A 23137-nucleotide genomic window follows, 5' to 3' on the forward strand; every position below is an offset into this window, starting at 1 on the left:
CCTTTATGTTTTATTTTGAGACAGGATCTCTCTAAGTTGCTTAGAACCTCAGCTTAAAGTCACTGGGATTACAGGTGTGTACCACCATGCCCAACTCATTTTTCTTTCCATCCATTTTCTATACACAGAGAATGCCAACATTCAGAATGATGCCTTTTAGGGTGATCATTCAACCTATGGACAGTTTCACAGTATCAGAATCTGCTTAATCATATATTTATTCCAATAGTGAAAACTAATTCTTTCCCTGTTCTTCTCATAAATTATTTTCATATAATATGCCAGAACACACAGCACCTGTCTGTTAAGAACAGAATTACTGGGCTTTGATTCTTAGTAGTGGTTCCTCCTTTTGGGTAAATATGAAAATTGCTTTTGGTCTAATTACTCATACTTTAAAAACAACTACTTACTATTAATTCCAAGTAGGTTACATATGTGGTTATCATTTAAGAATATTAGAAAAATTAAGTTTGAAAGAGAAAGACTAATATTCCTATCTTTTCTGACATGAGCTTGGACAATTTTGTTCATATTTCATGTCAGGGTGTGATGCTGTCTTTCAAGTATATACCAAAGTTGTGAAGCCATACCTGTTTCTTGTGTTTTATTTTAGTTTTTTAAATTTTAGGGTCTTGAGGAATTTTATGATACTTCATAGTATGGTCCATGCAGATTATTTATAATAATAAGTGCGGAGCAGATAACAAGTACAGCTATAAATATAGGCATATTTTTGTGTGCATGGTTTACATTGCTACACATAGATGTAGGTATTGACATATACATTCTTGAAACATTCAAGTCATTTCCTGGGCAGGTTGCTTGTTTGCAAATTGATTATGACGTGCTAATATGTTGATTCTCAGTTATTAAAGTCTAATGTAAACATTCATTTATATTATCTAACTTCCATGATTTAAAAACATTTTACAGAATATATTCTGTCTTAAACAGGATCTATTTCTCAAATGGTCTGCTTAAACAAAGACTATCAATGTAAATGAGGGTAGATTCTAGTTCAGAGAGCCACTATTTGAGAGTATTAGTTATAGGGATTAGAAAAGTAGAGAAAGAACATTGAAATGATGAGTCTGATTATAATTAAGTTCAACAGGATTGGATATGGATTTAAAAAACATTTGAGAGGACTTTATGTCTGTCTTGGGTGTGATCCTTTCATGAAAATCACCTGTCTGCATATATATGTTGTGACACAATTATATGCACAACACAAATTAATTCCAACTGTATTAGTTGTGAAATTATATGAATTAGGGTTTCAAATGATTGTTGAATTCCCTCGTGAGTGATCTGTGTATTAGATATGTGGCTGAGTTAATGTGCATGAAATGTTGAGAAGTCAGATTAATATGTTACTTATTATTGAACTTCATTTAGTCATCCTTTACACCTTATTGAATTTGTCTTCTTCGTAACATTTGAAATGTAGAAAATTAATATATATTAAGAAATAACATTTTTTTCAAACCCAAATACCTAGGAATCCAATGTCATACTTATTCTTAACATTTTGTCTAAGTTTTTCGAAACATAATAAGAAGAAGCATAGTTTACCTTCTTATATAAAAAGAAAGAATTTATTCTGCTAGTTTAAATAATGTGTTTCAATAGGTCTTCCTCTCCTAACCTTTTAGTCTTTCCTTCTCTTTTCTTTTCCTCCTTCCTCTTATTTTTTTTCCACCTTTCTGGCCCATATTTTCTTTCTTGTGAAACTATTCTTCTTCCCTGCTTCTCTAACCTGAAAAGTGTGTTTATTACATAGTAAAGCATTTCCTATTTTAATTAGTCTTGAAGTTTACTTTTAAAAGCAGAGCTCTGGTAAAAGAAAAATACCTCTATTAGCTTACATTTAAAATCCTTTTCATCATGATGAGGGTAATTATCTGTTACTTCTAAGAAGTAAGCCATAGCTAATTTCTGACTCTGTATATGTTTAAAGTAACTTAGAATCAGCTTGGGACAGTTCTGACGTCTGCTTAGGTAATGTAGCATCCATATTCTTCACTAGGTGTTCATTTAGCTACAGATGCTTCATATAAAACAGGGTAGAGTAGCTTTCAAAAGGATCTACACATCAAAGTGTAACTTGAACTCTGTTTTTTTACATTGTTTGAGGGATGCTTAAAGGAGTAGAACTCACAAATTTGTTTTCCCCACCATGCATTATCCTTTTAAAGTTTATAATACTTTTCACTTACATATTTTCTGTATCATATCACATTTAATTGAATAGCCTTATTTCTTTGCAATGGTTTAACAATGTTCACAATCAAATATTAGTGTAATTCATGTTTTGTCTAACAAAGGAGGTTTCTTTAACTACAGTTAATTCTGGGAAATGATGATGCCACTTTTGGAGCCTTAAATGAAATTCTTTGAATAACGTATCATATTTATATTACAATACTACACTCTTTTACTCATTTCTGTAGTTTTTTGATAATTATTCATGAGGTAAAATTTGCCAACTTTTAATACTTGGTTCCTGAGAGTATTTAAAATAAATGCTGTGATTGTAGCTGTTAGCCACAATGTATCCTCTTTTGCTAGTGAATTCTTTGATGCAGAATGCCTCTTATTCGGGTTCTTTCCAGTCTCCTTTCCATTTCTCATAGGGATAAACAGTTGCTAAAATTACACAAGAATTAATCTTTGATGTATTTGATTCTCTGAGAAGCCTACTGAAAGGTCACCTCTTAAATATACTAAATAACAAAATATTCATGTATTTTAAACTTGCATTATGGGAAAGAAACCTGTAATTTGACTTGCTGATCTGGCAGTTTGGGGTTATTAGATTTAATACCATCAACTTAGTTTGGATTGTCTGTACAGTCCCTTCTTCATATGATGTATTACAAAAAAATTTGAATGTGTGTGTGGGGGAATAGGAGCTTATATTGTAAATAATAAAGTTCTTAGAATAGGCCATGTAAGTAATAAAGATATTGTACTCTGATATTCATACTATAAACACTAACCTGCATTTATAGCATTTTTATTTTTTCATGCCAGATTCTAATTCTGGATTCTAATTCCAGAATTTGCAAGAAGTATTCCCTCTTACTGTTCAGTTCCCCCCTCCCATTTAGGTCCCAGCAGTGTGGGTTGGAATCCAGAGATCCCAAGATTCCTAAGCTTGGAAGGAAGGAAGGAAGAAAGAATTCTTTAGCTACCCTCACTGGTTACAGTGGTACCAGGGCAGCTCAGAAACTACAGTGAATCCTTAATATGGGTAGCAGTTTATCAGTAAGGACATTTCAAATGATCCAGAGATTTCAGCAAATTTTCCCTTTTTTATATACCCATTTTTAACTTTATATATTTATTTATTTATGTTTTTAATGTGGTGCTGAGGATCGAACCCAGTGCCTCACGCGTGCTAGGCAAGCGCTCTACCACTGAGCTACAGTCCCAGCCCCCTCCATTTTTTTTTTAACTAGCATTTTGTAATTAAAAAAAAATTTTGCTTCATTTTAATTATTAGAAAATGAATATTATATGGGTATTGGTAAACAAGACAGGGTTCCTTTAATTCCCACAGACAACTTAAAATTGCTATGATGCTATACAATTTGGGGGGGGGAATATCTGGTTTTTTGAGTCAATGAGGATAGAAATATTTCTCTGGTGTTATTTTGTGACTGTTGACCTCCTTTGTTTGTTTTTATTTACATTTTTCATTTTTTGAAATATAATGATTGTTTTTAAATAACTCACATGTAAAACAAACTTATGGTATGATATATAGCAATAAATTAAACATGAAGTTTCAGCCATCACTCTGGGAAGACTCCTTCTATCATTCATATGAGGATTTTTTTTTTTTTTTTTTTTTTTTAGCAAAAACCAACAGCTTAATCTAATCCCAATATTATAAAGGTCTCTCTTAAAGAATATTATGCAGTGATTTTTTTTTGCTTTTACAACTTTAATGTTTTTGAAGCACTTTGACTTTTATTTTATCTTATTAAAAATTTGTTTACTGAACTTTCGTATTTTAAGTAGGGATCAGGATGTGTAAGTGAAAACATCACAATAGATGTTCTTATATATTTAGGTTTGTTTTTAAATGCCTGCCTTTTTCTCTCCACAGAATACTTGAAGTAGCTAAGAACACATAAACAAATGCGATTATAACTTTGGTGTGTGCTTTCAAAGTTTAAAATTATTATAAAGCCAAATATTCTTCTACACCGAACATTATATCTGGTTGAAACAATACCGATGTATTTCTTTTTTAACGTCACCATAAATTTCAAGCTTAAATCCAACTTCATTCTAAGCCACCTAAGTATCTTATATATGCTCAGGTTTTACCTTTGTATCAGTATAACTACAAAATATTTTGGAGAATTCTTATGTAAGGATCTTGTCCCTGGGCTTTTCAGAATGACTTTGTGGATGACAATTTTTTGCCTCACTTTATACCTAATAGAAGTTATAATAACTCAGCCCAATTTTTTCTCTTTAAATTCGTTTTCCATACCTTTGGAAGTAGCACCATAAGAATCTTATTAACCTCAGTAAGCAATTAAATGGAAAAAAAAATCTTGCTAAATTGAATTTGGTAGTACTGAAATCAGATAGGCTATGCAATGATTTTTAGAATATTCACAGTTGTGTACCCATCAGCACTACAAGATTGCAGAGCATTTTCATGACTCCTAGAAAAAATCCTATTGCCATTACTATGCATTCATAATTTCCCCCTCTCTCCAGCCCCTTAAAACTATGAATTATTTTCTGTATTTGCCCATTCTGGACATTTCAGATAATTAGAATCACATAATATATGACCCTTTGTGTCTAGATTCTTTCACTTGCATAATATTTTCACAATTTTTCCATGTTTTGGAATGTATCCGTACTTCATTCCTTCTTACAGCCTCGTAATACTTCATTGTATGGTGACCTCACATTTTGTTTTTCCATTCATCAACTGATAAACATTTGCTTTCATATTTTAAGTAGGGATCAGGATGTGTAAGTGAAAACATCACAATACATGTTCTTATATATTTAGGTTTGTTTTTAAATGCCTACCTTTAAATATGAAATAAATATGAAAACATTGTTTTGCTTTTTGACTATTATGAATATATGTTCAGTGAACATGTAGAAGTTTTCAGTGGACATATTTTCAGTAGATTTATTTCTTGGATAGATATTTAGGTGGAGAATGCTGGGTTGTTGGTAATTTTGTGTTTCACCTTTTGAAATATTGTTAACCCATTTTCCCAAGTAGTTGCACCATTTTTACGTTTTACATACAGTAATGAATGAAGGTTTTAACATCCTTTCCAACACTTATTTTCTGTCATTTTAATTATAGCAATCTTAGTGGGTATGTAGGGGTATATAATTTTGGTTTTGATTTGCATTTCTCTAATGACTAATGAAACCAAGTATCTTTTCATGTGTTTAACAGGTCATTTGTGTATCTACTAATGAGAAATGTCTTCAAATCCTTTTTTCTCATTTTTAAGTTGGGTTATCTCTTTATGTTGAGCTTTAAGAATTCTTTATATATTTTGGATATTTGTCTCATCAGATATATGGTTTGAGAATTTTTTTTTCCCTGTAGATTTTTATTTTCTTCATGATGTCATTTGAAGAAGCAAAGTTTTTAATTTCCATCAAGTTCATTTCCATTTTTTGTTGTTGTTGTTGTTGTTGTTGCTTTTGCTTTTAGGTTGTCACAGCTAAGAAAGCCATTTATTTATCCAAGGCCACAAAGATTTCCTCCTGTGTTTTATTCTAAGTTTTATAGTTATACTACATTACTTTTTCACATATTATTCATAGTAGACAAGTGCTATGTTTTTTAGATTCCTTGATCTGCTAATTGTATCAACCATGAGATCTGTATCACTTGCTTTCATATGCTATTTTAGAAAATTATTGTGTCAGAAACAAAACAATAGATAACTTCCATGCCATAAATTTTAGTGTGCACTATATAAATCCCTTAGAGGAGGCGCAGAAAAATATGTTCTTTGCAGAGTTTCACTAGATCCTGGCCTGAGTTTAGACCCACTTTTCTTCCCAGAAGGATACTTGACTGGACATCAGAACAGAATTTTGCTTCTGAGGTCAGCACATCTGGTTTTATTCCGACTTTCTTCTTGCTAGTTTGATATCTTTATTTGTATGAATTTCTTAATTATTTAAGTATAGTATAAAGATACGTTCATATACAAAAGTACTCTTTGACTCTTAAGAAGAAAACAATTTCATTATTCTTGTATTAGTCTAATTTTTTAGTGTGATTTTCAATAAAATTAGCAAATATTTTAAACCTGTTATATAAAATGAAATTTCAGCTGTGATTGTCCGTAGGACTTTGAAGTCTTTTGGGAAAAATCTTAGAGGAATGAGCATAATTATTACTAAAAATCATCAGTCTTGCCCCTTTATATGTGTCTTCTGTGGCCATTCTACTGATAATTTTATGTAAAAAATCTTAAAACAGTTTAACTTTTTCTGTATAAATAGTCTTATAAACAGTATCAAATTGATCTTGATCCTAGGGTAGGTAAATAGTATTTTTCTGTTACACATGTTACTTAATGAACAGATATACGGAGCATGCCCTTTGTATTTATGTTACAAAATATATTTAGCATTGTCTAGACCAAATTATAATAAATACAATAATTTATATAAGACAAAGTACAAACTTCAAACTAGATGTGTGGATATAATTCTGATGGGTTCTTTTCATTTAATCATAGTCTCATTTAAGACACTATTACTTTAGAGATTAAATGTCCTTGACTGTAATAATGACAGCTTCTCAAATGTTAATTGTTAGTTTTTAGTGTTGTCGGGAATATTAAAAATAAGCTTCAGACTCTCCTAGCATAACTAGTGCTTATTTTCAAGTCTCCTTATTTTCCTCCATAAAGTGGTCCAGACTCCCTCCACCTCTCCTCCCAGTTCCCTCTCTTCGCATCATCATACTATTTACTATAAAGTTCTTAAAGCATAATTTTTAAATGGTCTGTTCTTTTTATTTAATGAGGTAGTGTAATTGTCTGTATTATTAAGCAAATTTTAATGTGAGGCCTTTTTTGAAAAGCATGTGATGCCAAATTTGACATGCATGATTATGTCTCAAGCCAAATATGCATGTGACAATTTGAAGCATGTATCAGATGTCATTGGTAATGCCTACTGCATGTCCTGTGTAAACCCCAGTTTTCTTTGTCTTTGTATCACATATTATTGTTCTAATTAGCAAAATATCAATGGAAACTGAAGGTTGAATACTAATTATTTTTCATTCTCTCTGTAATTCTCTCTATAACAACTAAATACTATTAACTTTCTTTGGTTATACATTTAACAGTTTTTTTAAAGAGGAATGAAAAGAAATAACCATATGTTAACTATCTGTTGCATTAGAATTTTATATATTATATCATTTAATTTTCACAGCAATCATTTAAGGATATAATTTTTCCCCATTCTTCAGATTCAGAAACAAACTCCTAGAGTTGGGTGTAATTTGCCCTGGGCATACAGAAAGTCAGTCATATTGATAGTTGAGATTCCAACCAAGCTTTTTGTTCATTCCACTACATTTGAAATTCTAATCTCCCTATGCTGTGGTCTTTAGCCCACATTTTTCTTATCCACTGATTTCTCTCAAGTATTGTTATATTCCACCTGCCTTCTGAGTACTGAAATGGTGTAAGTCTTTCTCCATTAAAAAAAAAAAAATCAGTTTCAAGTTGTAGCTTGAAGATTGCTCTATATTGCCTCCTTTCTTCTCATCCTCTTTTTAGAAATTCCTCACTGTTATTTTTACATTCTACTACAGTTAGTGTATTTTACTTTATACCTACTGGTATATCTTGCATTCTTAGAAAACAAAGTTATATAACTGGTTATAATTTGTTTCTTGATTTGCTTTTATTGCCTGAGAAGTCCAGAGTTGTTTGTTTTATTTTTTGGGGTGCTGGAGTTGGAACCCAGGGTCTCTGAGCTGTACTCCCAGCCTTCAGAGTTAAATTTTGTACTCTAGCTTTACAACATTCTCTCAGCACTTGCTGTATTTCTGTTATCCGTTACCACTGTATTTTTAAACAAAATTAGGAAACAATATTCATGTGTAGGGGGTGGTGCTTGCACTCAAACCCTGTACTTCATGCATGCTAGGCAAGTGCTCTATTACTCGAGGTAGAACCCCAGCCCTACAAATACATTCTTTATTGAAGTTTTGTTTATATTGCAGTATCTGTAAAGACTCTTAATGGAATGTTAGCAACTGTGTGTGATTCACTGAAGTTACCTATTATATTAGAGTTTTTGTTGTTGTTTTCATTTTTCTTTTCTTTCTTTCTTTTTTTTTCTTGGCTAAAGATCCGCAAAACATTAATAGTAAATTTGCCTTATTATTACTTAGGTACATTATTTTAAATAATGGTGTCAAGTGAAAATATACTGACTGGATGTGAGTCCAGTTTTGATGGGATTTTCAATTATAAAGCCTAGTTTTTCTAATGCCTTTCCATTGATTTTATGCTACTGATAATATATAATATAGCCATTTTTGTAACTCATTCCTTTTCTAGATTTAATTCTTACCACAGCGTACTAGTTGCATATCAATCTAATTACATTCTGAGACACTGGCTGATTCCAGTTATAGTTTAATAGCTGACTTTTTTTCAAATATACCTGCAAATCTTACAAATAAAATCCTCTGATATATTTAAGCAACCCTTCTAAATTATCAAATAAATTTTACTTATACATTTAGTAAATCAATCAGCCTGTTTCAAAGAACTTTAAAGCAGAATATAAAATTTGTCATTATCTGATTTTTTAAAGTTTTTTTTCTCTCTTATAACCAGTTTTCACTGTTTCAGTGAATTCAGTCTCCCGTTGCTCTCTAATAGTATTAGAATTCTTTCTTCTCTGTATGATCTCTAACTCCTTAGTCAGTGAGCCTTTTATGTACCTTTCTTGCTGTAAATTCTCTCTTTTTTTGCAAATTGTCATTTTGAATAAATCAACATTTCTAATTCATACTATATCATGATAAGATATATATGAGCAAAACAACAATTAGCACTAATGGTAACATATTAAGAGTTAACTACATGATGAATATGTTTTGTAATCATCCTTTTGTTTTATAAGTTAGTACATAGTCCATATTAATATTGAATAAGCTTCCATTGAATGTTAAGTCATGTTTAATAAAAACAGTAACTGTATATTGAACATTTAGTATATGCTAGACATTGTTTAAATAATGCCTTGCCTTACTCTTTACCAAGAACCTTTGAGGTATATACTGTTAACATCCACTAATTTTTGTTTTAGATAACTCTTGTAGGTGTGTGGTAATATCAGATACATTGTGGTTTTATTTGCATTTTCTTAGCAGACACTCATGTGTTAAAACATATTTTCATGTGCTTATTTACTATCTCTATATCCTCTAGTAAAATTTCTGCTTGTGTCTTTTGCCCATGCTCTAATTAGATTGTTGTTGTTTTAACTATTGAATTTTTAGCATGTTTTGTATACTGTGGGTTTAAGACCTGTGTTGGAAATGTGATTTGTAGATTTTCTCCTATCAGTCTGAGGCTTGACCTTTTTTAATATTTTATAAATTATTTTTTTAAATTTTTGTCAGGGTCTTGCTTAGTTGCCCAGGCTGCCTTCAAACTAGCCATCTTCCATCCTCAGCCTCCCTAGTAACTAGGATTATAGCATGTACACTATGACTGGCTGTAGCTTGTCTTTTAATCTTCTTTAGGCCTTTTTATAGAGGAAAAGTTTGTTTATTTTTTTAAATGAAGTCTAGCTTATTGGTATTTTCTTTCATGGGTCATGACTTTGGGGTTAAGTTCAAGACTAGCTTTGAATCAAAGTCCCAAAATGACTTTGCCTTTGCCCTCTTGCATATAAATAAATATTAAAATATAAGCTTCTGAATTTTATCACTCTGGGGTTTTTGGTATCCATATAAATGAATTTTAAGAAAAGAAATTGAAGGTAAAAGGAAATAAAAACTAAATATACTAAGTTTGGATAATAGTAAATCAAATGTGCACTGCAGCATTCTAAACTTGTGGTCCTGGTCATTGGTTGGTTGGTGGTATGTTTTTTTTTGTGGTGGTGGTACTGGGGATTGAACAGGGGCACTGGACCACTGAGCCACATACCCAGCCCTATTTTGTATTTTATTTAGAGACAAGGTCTCATTGAGTTGCCTAGCACCTCAAATTTGCTGAGGATGGCTGTGAACTCACCATCCTTCTGTCTCATTCTCTGGAGCTGCTGGGAGTACAGGCATGCACCACCGCACCTAGCTGGTCATTGGTGTTTTAAGTTCCAAATTACTATGTGCCATGATCATGTTGTGCATTTTATTATTTAAAAAACTACAATGTAGGCGTCATCTCCTTCAGTTCACATCTTATTTGTTTTCATATGTGTGTGATTATTTATATTTTTTCAGTTAAGGAAATGGAGATTTAGAAAAATTAAGTAATTGTGCTCATGTTTTCGTAACAAATGATAGAAACAGGACTTGAAGCCAGTTCTTTCTGGTTTTAAGTTTTTATTCTCTTAAGAAGAAAGAGCCTTGCATTTTTTTTATTGGAGTTTATGCCTTATGTTTCATATAAGACTTGAACTTGATCTATATGATTTATAAGTTTGTAATATGGTTGTGCCTCTTATTGTCAATGCATTTTCTAATTTCCAGCTTATTAGAATAAATAAACATACGTTGTTACCCACATTAATGTTGGTTAACCTACTTGACTATATTTGGAATAGGCTTTTCCTTACATTTATTCTGTAATAAATGCAAGCAGCATTTTGCCGAAAGTATTTTTGGTTACCGTCTACAGAGCTTTTCCTCTACCAAACAAAATACTTTGTTTTAAAAATTTGTTGAAGGTTACACCTTTATAATAACTGCTCAGGTTTAGGAGAGAGTGGGAAAAGGAAAGATACAGAGAAACAGCAGGGTTAGAGGGCAGTGTCTGTTTTTTAATATGTAACTGAGATTACTTAACCTTTCCTGTCAAGTATATTGTTTTCAGGCAATTGTATCATAGCCAAGCCATCTCACTATTCTGTAACTAATTAGGATTCGTATGAGATTTTCAACTTTTTGAAGAGATTTCTTTGGCTTTGTTTTTCTTTCAGGTTGGACTAAAAGAGATGCATCTGAGTTTTTTTTTTTTTTCTTTAAATTGGCATGCATTTCTGCCACTGTCTTTCCCATTGTCTCAGTCCTGGTTGTCATCACATGGACTTGCTTTATCAGCTGGCCTCTCACCAGTCATTCTGATTTTACCTCTTAACCGAATCATCATCCACAGCACTGCTTTCATGAGCCTTCAGAAAAAGTCTCTTTCATCATGCCACTTCCTTTGCTAAAAAGTCTTTAAAGCATCTTCATGGTCTGGAAGATAGAAATTCAAAGTGGACTGTAGATATTTTAAATTATTACTGTGTTTCTCTATTCATTTCTTTTTCCTCTCAACTCCCCTAACCCTTATTATCTTTATTATATAATTAATCAGTTGCCTGAACATATTATTCTTGGTTTCAACTTGTATCAAAAACTATAGACTTCTTAAACTAAAACTATCAATCATATTTTTTAATCCCTATAGACTTAAGTTAATGAAGTGAATTGAAGTATAATCATTGCATATTATCAAGATTTTTAGTTTATGTCAGCACGTAAAGCTAGTTGTTTTTTTTTAAAGCTAAATCTATAACACTTATGTCAGAGAGATTGAGATGTATCTCTTTGATTAAACCAAACCAAACCAAAAAAAAACCACACACACAAACCTTTGTATTTTTATGATTGTTTTACTCCAGGAAACTTAAAATTTAAACTTACCGTTTTAAAAGTAAGTAACAGTAAAGAGGAAAGGGATTTTTAAAAAATATTTATTTTGTGCTTGACACGATTCCTTACTTATTCCTACATCAAACTCAAGAAATATGGAATGTTGCAAAATAACAGTGAAAGGAACTTGGTGGGAGATCATAGAGCTCATAAACAACAGTGTTCTTCATAATCCCTGACCAATTCCAGAGCCTCGGTACTCTGGGTCATGATGAGGCCTTCATTGTCACCGAGATAGTTGAGGAAAACAAAACCATTTTAAACATGGATAAAACTGGAATGATTAGCAATATATTACGACAGTGATTATCATTATTATACTATAGAATTTTGGTATTTGGTATGATTCCCAGTTATCAAAAAATTCTTTTATAATGCATTTTTTAGAAATTTTCTTCGCCAGTGTAGTATTCAGCCAGGCTTTATTTTTGCATTATCTCTTATTATACTCCTTTTTTAAAAGTCAAGGACACAAACCACTTTTGTCCTTGTTTTATATTGTTTTGGTTTTTAATGCCTTATTTTTTGGGCCTGTTGTTTTTAGAATGTTCCATTTCCTGAATTTGCCTGATTATTTCTGGAGCATTAGATTTATATAAATTTATATCATTAAACATGTTTCCCAGTGATACCATATCTGTGATTTTGTGTACTTCTGGTTACACCATATTACAAGATACCTAGTAGCAACATAAAATTTAAGATCTTTTAATTTATAGGGAGTAGCAGCAAAAATTTAATTGCTTGGATTATCTTTTCCTTTTTCAAATAGACAACGACTGAACGCCCTTTCATTCAGAAACTGTTTCGTCCTGTGGCTGCAGATGGACAGCCACATACACTGGGCGATCTCCTCAAAGAAGTTTGTCCTTCTGCAATTGTTCCTGAAGGTAATGTAATTAGCAACATTAAAACACTTCATTTTCTGTTTTAAATTCTCTTTAAATTTTAATTAATTAATTTGTTTGTTAGTTTATTTTGGTGCCAGAGATTGAATGCAGAGGGGTTTACCCACTGAACCACATCCCCAGCCCATTTTGTTTTTTATTTTGAGACAGGTTCTCATAGAGTTTCCTAGGGCCTCCCTAAGTTACTGAGGCTGGCTTTGAACTTTTGATCCTCCTTTCTCAGCTTCCCAAGCCTCTGGGATTACAAGCATGTTCCTCCATGCTCTGATAAATCCCTTTTTTAATGAAGTAAAATAAGCATACTTAACACTAGTTATTTCAGGAAGAAATTTTCAGTATCTTGTAGGGGGATATTGCTTGTAACAGAAACACTTGCAGTGAAACCACTGATTCTCTTTAGCAAAATAAAATACATTGTTTTAAAATTGCCCTCTTACCACATCTCTGATGCTACTAGTCTTTAAAAGAGTTCTGGTAGATTTGAAAGGGGGGAAAAATACACACACACATAGAGTTTAATATCCCTTATCTGAAATGATTGGGACCAAAAGTGTTTGGATTTTCCCCCCTGATTTTAGATATTTGCATAAATATAATGAGATATCTTGAGGATAAAACCTATGATTAAACATCAAATTCATTTGTTTCATTATTATTCCTATAAACAGCCTGAAGGCAGTTTTTTATGATATTTTTAGTGTGCATGTATTTTGACTGACTGTTACATATGGGCAGGTATGAAATTTTCAACTTGTGCTGTTAATATTCTTGCTCAAAACATTTTGGATTTTGGCATTAGGAATGCTCATTTTATACATGATATTCTGGTTTGGGTTTTTTTTTTTTTTTTTTTTTTTTCCTTTTTTCCTTCACCTAATCATTACTACATTCGCTATTGATTACATTTATTTATTTGTTTTTTATGTGGTGCCAGGGATCGAACCTAGTGCCTCATGCATGTGCTTTACCACTGAGCCACAACCCGCGCCCTAATTACATTTATTTTAAAGAGAGAAATTTTCAGTAGCCTATTCTTCATGAAATTTTATTTTTTATATAGCAAAGAAAGTGTAACTTGATACTTTAAATCCTAGTTGGAAAGAGATAATATTTTAGTAAATATAAAAGTAATACTTGAAAATGTTGCTTTTATTATGAATATATTTTAAGTTGGGGGATTGCAACGTTATTTACATGTTGTTTAACTGTCCACACAGTTCAAGAATCTAAGTAAGTGGTTTTTGTAAGAAGTAGAATTAGAAACAGTGGGATTGGGGAGAATGTTGATATTCCACCTAAATGACCCTACAAAAAAATGTGGAGTTCAGTATATGTCATCCTCTCTGTGAGTGTAACATTTTTTCTTAGTCAAGTATGCTTACCTAACTGGCATTTCTATATATATTTAGCACTTCTTAAAAAGGCTCAATGGGAAGGAGAAAGAAGGAGTGTCTGAAATGCCATCAGAATTCCTACCAGAAGGGATTAAAGAAATAGACCCATGATCACTCCTGAAAATTATTGAGATAGCAGAGAATTCATTCATTTTAAAAATTATGAATATATTTTTTAGAAGTGTTAATATAACATTTGTTTTCACTAATGTTATATTTAGAAGTGTTAATATAACATTTGTTTAACATTTGTGTTACATTTTTACTGGATTATATATCCAGTGTTTCTGATGGTCTCTCATACACAGCCTCATATCTCTAATACTAGAATTCTTTCTCTGTACTATTATCACCTCAAAACATTATTTATAATTAAATCATGTAGTTGTTAACTTTAAGTTGGTTATAATAATACCTTAGAATATTATTTCATCTTTACTACTGAGTGACTTTTCACTATTTCAGTTAAATTATTATTTTGGGGTTCAGTTCAGTGACTTTTTTTTTTCAGTGACTTTTTTAATACAATACAGGAGTTGTGTAAGCATTGCCACATAGTGGTTTTAGAACACTTCCATGTCCTCCAAATGTTCTCTTGTACTTATTTTCAGCTAATCTGTGCTGTGTTTACCATTGGTCTGCTTTCTGTTTCTAAAATTTACCTTTTTTGGATATTTCATATAAATGGAACTGTAAAGTATGTTGTCTTTTGCAACTTAGCATAATTTTTTGAGTTTCATCCATTTTGTGTTCAGTGTGTTTTTATGTGTTTATAAATAATCTCTGATGAAATGTCTGTTCAAGTCCTTTTCTCAATTTTTCATTTGTTTTATTACTGAATTTTGAGAGTTATTTACATTTTCTGGATAAAAAGTTCTTTATCAGAACTATGTAGGTTTTGTTTTTATCTATGACTTATCTTTTTTCTTTTGCAGAGTAAAAATATTTAATTTTGGTAAAGTCTTATTTATCTTGTTTTTGAAGCTTATTATATTTGTTAATCTAATAGGTAATACATTTATAAAATTCCAAGATAAAAAATGCATATGTGAAGGAATTCAGTGAAAAAATTCCCCTCCCCAACTTTTTTTTTAATAATTTTTTTTAGTTATATATGGACACAATATCTTTAATCTGCTTGGTGTCTATTTTAGTATATTCTTGAGGACTTGGGAATATAAACTAGTTTTTCCCATGTGAGGTATAATTAAGAGATTAATAATATTTATTGCTGATTTAGATGAGACCCATAGTGATATTTTAAAGAATATTAGGGGAAAATGCTTTTATTAATTAAGAGTAATTGAAATTGAAATTTAAGTTTAATATTTAAATGTTACTTTATTGTGTTTTCCTACTTTTTAAAAGCAATCTGCTTTCAAAAATGGGTCATTTTAGGGCTGCAGATATAGCTCAGTTGGTAGAGTGCTTGCCTTGCATGCACATGGCCCTGGGTTTAATCCCCAGTAACCCCCCCACAAACACACACACACACACACAGAGATCATTTAAAATTTATTTCTGTATAAGATTCTTGATTATTGGGACCATCACAGTGAGACTCAAAAACCTTAGAAGAAAAATGTTCTGTAATGATCTGTTATTACCCAACCAGTGCAGTTGTCAGCATACACAGAATGATCTGTAATGCTTAGTGAGGATGGTATAAGGGAATTCTCTCTTGGTAAACTAGTGTTATATTTAAGATGTAAATTTAACAGTTCTTTTTAATCCAGGACAGGGGACTTACTTAAAATTTTATTTTGTTTCTTTGGTTAACTATGAATTTATAATTTTAATTCACTTTTATTTCATGATTGCCTATTTCTAGATGTCACGTGTATTTGAGTAGCGGAAACTTATTAGAGAAGGGTGGAAAGAAATTAGGAGTTAATTTTGCATTTGACATCATTGAATAGTCATAGTAGAGCCTTCTATTTTTTAGTCTCTTAATTTTTCATCTCTTGGCTCATTAGAAAATTAGGTTTAGAATTCAGATCTTCACCTTCTGGACTGTAGGTTTTTTTACTTTACTGTGGTTGCCCATTTTCATTTTCTCTTCTTTTTAAAAAAAAATACTTTCAGATTTTAGTTGAAAATATCATTTGAAAATACTGGTGTTTTTTTAACTATTCATTGTGTGATTTTTGTTTAGCACCTAAATGTTATCTGCTATTCTCCTTTAAAGATATTGTTATTCCCTGAGTAATCTTAGGAACCTGAACTTCTACTGTGCTTATTTTGTTTTGTTAGCATTTTTGTATATAATTCTATCCACTCTTTATGTTGAATTTATTAAAATGGTAACTGTAAACATCAGTCATATAAATGAAATCAGTCTGATGCCCCTTATCAGAATGTGTTTTTCATGCTCACTTTTGCCATTCCTTCACCCAGGCCAAACAATATATATAAGATTAACACAACCTTACACAAAAATGGCACAGGAACGTGTGATGCTATTTATTCTTTAAAAGATTCTTATTCTCTCCTATGTTTCTAGTCTTCCCTGTCTGTATATCCTTTTCTAAGGAACAGTGTGATTTCCCTTGTATTATTTGAAGATGGGGCAGTGAGGTGGCTGATTTTAATCCACACACCTACCTCTTAAACTGTTTATTCTAAAATTGGTACTAAAACAACCTAGTACTTGTCTTTATATAGTGGGATTATGAGCAAGCAGAAAGAAAAACAAAACTGCTTCCTTAAAACTTGACTTGGTAAATTTTGTATGAGTACAGTTCTTTCCTTGGAAAAAAATGTTTTTTTTTACAAAACTATGAGAAACAAACATACGCCAGTTATAAAACCTTCAAGGCTATGAAGGCTCATGGCAAAACAGTGCTTTAGGTGAGTCCCTTGTAAACATCCCCCCCCCCCCCCAACTGTAAAGTGTTCATATTGTTTGAAGGACTCAGACTTCATTGAAATGACAAATAATACCTAAACTTTTAAGGTTCTTTTGATGGCATGTTTCATTCCAAGAGGGAAAAATATTTTTCCTTACACCCATAGTTTTTCCTTAGAAAAATTTATCTTTGCCTCTTCCTTTTCTCACTTCATGGATATTTTTAGAAAGTAATTGTCATTTAAAAGCCTGTGGAGAATATTCAGAAATACCAAGTCACTGTTTTAGTAAAGAACTGGTTCAGTGCACCTGTAATATTATAAAATGTAAAGTATTTTGACACACCTGCACTCTAGTTGAAAGCGAAAGACTTTAAAATTGGGTGTGTGTGGATAAGAACTGACGATCATCACATGATAAAAAGAGAAAGTACTTGTAAAAGTTATGTGGCACCATTGTCTACTACTACCTACAAGAAGTGATTCAGCTGTGAAGGAATTTTTTTTTATTTCATCATATAAAAGTATCATGTACTAATATTTATGAAGACGTGCTTTAGGTCATTGTTCTCATGAAGTAAATCATGACGAATTGCTTTGTGTGTTTCTTTTTTGATTTGCAAGTGGCTAGGGGAGTTAGCCAAGTTACAGGTAAGAGGAAATAACCAAAGGTGAGCTCAGGTAAATTGTTTTTGTGGTTTCAGCTGTAATTAAAATGACTCAGATCTAAGCCTCTGTACCAGACCTGAGGTGAGATATTTCTTTCTTTGTTCATTATGAAAAACATATATTAAAATATCAGTAACAAAAATTTAAAATCATAGCACTTTGTTTTTATTTTGGAGATTACAAAAGACATAAACTTTGTCTAATCATATTTCATTTCCCAGACTTCTAATATATATGTGTAAGCTAGGATTATCAAATGTTCATTCTCATTTTTTTTTTTTTTTTTAGTTGTTGGTAGACCTTTATTTTTATTTATTTATATGAGGTGCTGAAAATCAAACCCAGTGCCTCACACATGCCAGGCAAGTGCGATACCGCTGAGTGATACCACCACAGCTCCTTCATTCTCATTTTTTAAAAATATATTTTAAGATTCCATTGATCAGTTCTCTGTAAGTATTAGGCTGCTCTTAACCTTATTTTATATTTGATGTTGGACAAGTAGAGCACATGTGTAGGAAAGACCTGTGTTCATGGCAAATTAGTAATTGTTCCCAATATCTTTCCCAACAAGAAATACAGTCCTGTAACCATTTGGTTTCCCCTTTCCATTTTTGGTCTTCTTCCTGAGAATGTATTTACTCCTTTCCCAACTGCAGTTTGACTTTTGGTTTCCATTTAATGTTAAAAATTCAGTATTCATTTTCTTTACATTGTATATACTATCTTGTGCCCTGGGGATACTAAGATAGGTAAATCGTATAATACAATCCCCAGCAATTCAAAGGTTTGGTGTAATTGCAGTGGATAGAAAGATTTACAGTTGTAATATGTGCAGGACTAGGGATATTCAAAGCATATTAGGAACCACCTAGAAATCTTAAATGAAAGATGAGCAGAAATTAGATGAGAAGGAGAAGGGATCAGGTCACATATGCCCACTGTAGAATCCCTCATCAGCTAACCAGCTGCTGGTTGCTGGCAGGTAATATGTGGGCTAAAATGTCCCTACTCTGTTTGCTGACGGAGAAATGTTTTTCAGTCTTTCCCCCATTTACAGCATGAAGTATTTGATAAGATCAGAAATGTTGGCACTGAGGGAACTAAGTGAAGCTGAGGCTGGGAAATTAGAATGCCCCATTTAGGCAGTTTAACTTAAAACTGAAATTACTTTAATTTTAATATGTTTTATGAGAAACCACAGAATTGTAAAAAGAAAGTGGCATGTTCATATTTTTTCTCCTTTTTCATATTTTTAACTCTTTGCTGTATATGATTAGATTGTGTGATGACGTGAGCTAAATGTTGTGATTGATTAATTTACATATAGAAAGCAGTTAGGAAAACAACCTGTAAATCTCATGCTCACTTTACAAGGTATAGCCTCCACTTGTTCAGATAGTATTAAAGCTAGTTGATTGATGTCTTAGGGTTGTCAGTCATCTGCATGGTGACTCTGGACCCCCAGACGAATTGGCATTTCAGTTTGCATACTCATGGCATAGAAACATAGGACTGCAGTCCCCCAAACCTCCTCAGGTTGAGTGCTTATGATAAACTGATAATTTTTATAATTTCACTAGTGCTTTTTGCATTCATTTAGAATTTGAATTAAATGAATAATGTCTTTCTATATCTTCATATGGTTTGAGTTGGGAAATTGTTTTTAATGAATCCAGATTACTCAGTTTATCAAACAAGGATGTTACCTGTTAACTGTCTCATAATTTGGTTATAGAATTAAATAAACCAAAGGTATTTTTGCTGTTCGCCTTCACAGTCCTGTTTTTTCCCAAGGTTTTTATATTTGTTTTGTTTTGTTTGTATCTTCCAAGTTTTTAAAAATTTTTTAACAAATAAGAGAAATATGCTTATGAAATTTATGAAGTCAAGTTTTAAGGAAGTTTTGTTTTTGTTCGTAATTCCACTATACAAAATAGTAGTTGGTAGTATGGATCTATGATGAACTCTAAATGTGAGCCAATATTGAAGCTACTTATAGAGATAGAATATCTGAAGTTATGGCAAGAGTTACATGCCATTGATTTATTTCTTTAGAAGTTAACTTCTGAACATAATTAGAAATACTAGAACTGTGGTTCTGGTAAAAAAGAAAGACACTTATTTCACTCAAGTATCTCTAGTCATTGCATCTTCTTTATTCAGCTTGACTCTCATTATATAACTTGTTAAAATATAAAAACTATTTTAGGCAAGAGGCCATCAGGAGACTATGGCATGCTGTTGGTACAAAGGAAAGTTTTTCATTGAGAAGACTATAAATAGCTTATCATTCATTTATTTAGTGCTGTTGCTATTCTCATGTAACACTGGAAGGTATATTTGTAAATGCACTGAGATAGTGTGACCCCAACACCAAACTGGTTCACTTGGCTATAATGAAAGCCTTCCCTTTTGGCTCAGCACTTTCTGGATCTTACTGTTCTTGGTCCTCATTGATGTGAGTCACAGTGGGAATTCTGAAAGTTTTCAAATATACCCCTTTAGGAGCAAAGGTCTGCTAGAGTCGTGTTTAACTTTTTTAGGTTAGCTTAAACTGGGTAATTAAGTTTTCTCTTAAATTTGTCATAAATTCTAAACTTAAATGGGTCAAGTTCTTTGCCTTGATTACTTCATTCTCTCTTCATCTCTGCTTTTTCCCCACACATGCACCATTGGCTATTCTTGGTGATACAGAATCTCTTAATTTAAGCCCATTTATTTGTCTTTTCTAAAATCAAAGAAATAGAAATGATTATTTTCATTCTCCATTAATGGAGATGATGAGATTACTGGGCCTAACAAAAGATGCCTCTGATTTTCCCTCAATTATTGTTCTCTATCTTAATCTCAAGCTAAGTGAAATAACCTACCTTTCCCAAAAGTAGGTAACAAAACTTTTCTTGACTACTATTCCATCTTTAGCAACAAAAAGCAAAATTCTCTTGCCAAAATAATATATGCAAACAAGTAAAAGCAAGTCATCACTTCATTAAAATAAGTTTTGTGGGACTTCATTCTGGCCACATATAAGTGTGATGGCCAGCTGTGCCTCCTAGCTACTCAGGTGACTAAGGCAGGAAACACAGTTTTGGGGCCATCCAGGGCAACCTAGTGATAAAATTCCTAAAGAGCTGAGAATGTAACTCAGAAGTAGAGTATTTGTCTAGCATTTTCTAGATCTTACATGCAATCCCCTGTTTGCAATCCCCAGTACCAGAAAAATAACACAATTATTATCTATACTTTAAGTAAAACAATCAGCTTTGTACTTATTCTATAATTCATATTTGACAAATATTAATGGTCCCTGTCATACAGAGCTGGAATTACTGAGTCATTTTGTGAAAGCAAATCCAAAACACTTTGAACCTATGATTTCCAAGTTTTATTAATTTTTTTTTAGTAGCTAAGGCTTAACATCTATTACCTTATTTTTGTTTTGCCAGAAGGCTTTTCATGAGTTTATTAAAATGGTCTTATAATCACTTAATACAGTCTTCTTTTTACAATTATAATTAACCATATGTGTTTTTAAAAACTGTTTGGTTTATATTCTCCTCCCCACTAAAAAATATGATTACAAGCAAAAGTCAGTATAAGAATTAATTAGACATATTTTGTAATTCTTGTTTAAAAATAATTCAGGATTAATATTAAGTCAAGATTCTGGAAATATTTGGGGCAAAAATAAGATTTTATACACAAAAAAAGATATGTGAAATATATTTACTGGTATATGTTTTCATTAAACCTGTACAGCTAAGTGAATATAGATCCGGAAGAAGTTAATGTAAGTATTTTTAAATGGGTTTGTAGTTCTCTGATAAACAGCACTCTCCTTCTGTTTGTGATCATAGGATAAAAGCTCTGTAAGCTTGTATATGTTCATTTTTACTGCTACATCATGTAGTGTGCTCTTAAGATTGAGATCTCATTCCCCAGGAAGCATTTCTGTCTAAGATTAATTGCCCTTTTAAAATCAGTGTTTGATGTATTCCTCTGGCTATATCCTGGCTTGGTTTAACCCCCTTTGACCTGACCTCACTGACTATTACCTCCATGGCTGAGTCAAAATCCTTCAGCATGATGTATGCACTTCAGATTTCAGCCTGTGGTTTTTCATGTCAATGGATTCAATTAGTTGGCATTTTACTAATGAACGTATCAGAGGTTAAAGAATTTGTCAGCTAGAACAAAATCGTTCAGACTAGTGGTGATCAAAAAGCTCATCTCTTTGTTTAAAATTCTTTCTGAAGTATTAAATACTTTTCAGAAGCTTTAATTTACTCCTAAATCATAAAATATAGATATAAAGCCACAATACTAACTTAATGGTTATATCATTTGACTAGCTATTTTCCATATTTAAGTATCAACTTTAATAAAAAATTATCTAATTAAACTGAAATTCTCCTATTAAAAGCTTCTGTCCCTTGAAGATATCCATTTCTTTAGCCTCCTTTAAATTGAGATTTCATTGGTCTATTTATTAATTATAAGAAGAAAACCTAAGCATCTCACTAGAAATCAAGTAACTCTTTTTAAAAGAGCTTTAGGTTATATTCCTTGTTGAAATACGCTTAGAAATGAGGATAAAATGCAAGGATAAAAGCTTATGAGCCATTGGCAATAGAAATCTCTTGACAGGCAAATCATCACTTTGTGTAAATTCTCAAGTAATAATGTACATAAAATGTGTGTCATAAATATTTTAAAAGTTTTGTCTCCTATATGAATGTTTTTTGTATTTTTTTAAAGAATCTTTATAAAGTTTTTTAAATAGTATAACTTTAAGAAATAGTATAACTATAGTACATTGGGGCTCATTTGACTTCTGCATGTTTTACTAAATTTAAACATTGAGCACTATGAAATTAATCCAGAGGGTTTACATTGCTTTCAGATTTTTTTCAAGTATTATTTAGTATAATCATTGACTGGTTTTGTTGTCTTTCTTTCAACAGTGAAATTGAATCTATTTTATATATATATATATATATATATATATATATATATATATATATATCTGGTATTAAAAGAATTAACTTACTCCTGTAACTGTAAATTTAAGAAGAGAATTGTAGACTCCTTGCCTTTTGGTAGCAAATCGTGACCTTCTTAAAACTTGTCTTCTGTCTTCATTTCCTTGATAAATAATATTTTTGACACCCTGGAAGGTGTGGTAAAGAGAATCACTTTACTGAATATCTACCATGCTCAGGCCCTGTAATAGACTCTACCAGGTTCTTTGCTTGCGTATCCCATACAGCCTTAGAGATTAGGATTTGAAACTATCAGTCTGTGATTAGACCTCTTTTCTTCCTCATTTATATTGTATATTACTGTATTCATTGCATTACCTATATGTAGGCAACATTTTTACGTATAGGTAA

General features: G+C 31.7%; 1 protein-coding gene across 2 annotated transcripts in view; it reads left to right on the plus strand.

The window, feature by feature from the left end:
* Positions 1-23137, plus strand: part of Atg5 (autophagy related 5) — a 125363-nt gene that overhangs the window by 96621 nt on the left and 5605 nt on the right. The window contains exons 7-8 of one of the 2 annotated variants that reach the window (XM_058575321.1): positions 12696-12813; positions 21504-21526. In XM_058575321.1, coding sequence (XP_058431304.1) covers positions 12696-12813; positions 21504-21511 — 126 coding nt within the window. In that variant the 3' untranslated portion in view covers positions 21512-21526. Of the gene's footprint in view, positions 1-12695; positions 12814-21503; positions 21527-23137 lie in introns of those variants that run through there. The other variant, XM_046430609.2, reaches the window with a different exon arrangement.

The sequence above is a fragment of the Marmota monax genome, unplaced genomic scaffold (genome assembly GCF_021218885.2).
Source record: "Marmota monax isolate L192 unplaced genomic scaffold, Marmota_monax_Labrador192_F-V1.1 WCK01_AAM20220418_F8-fsc00013, whole genome shotgun sequence".
NCBI lineage: Eukaryota > Metazoa > Chordata > Mammalia > Rodentia > Sciuridae > Marmota > Marmota monax.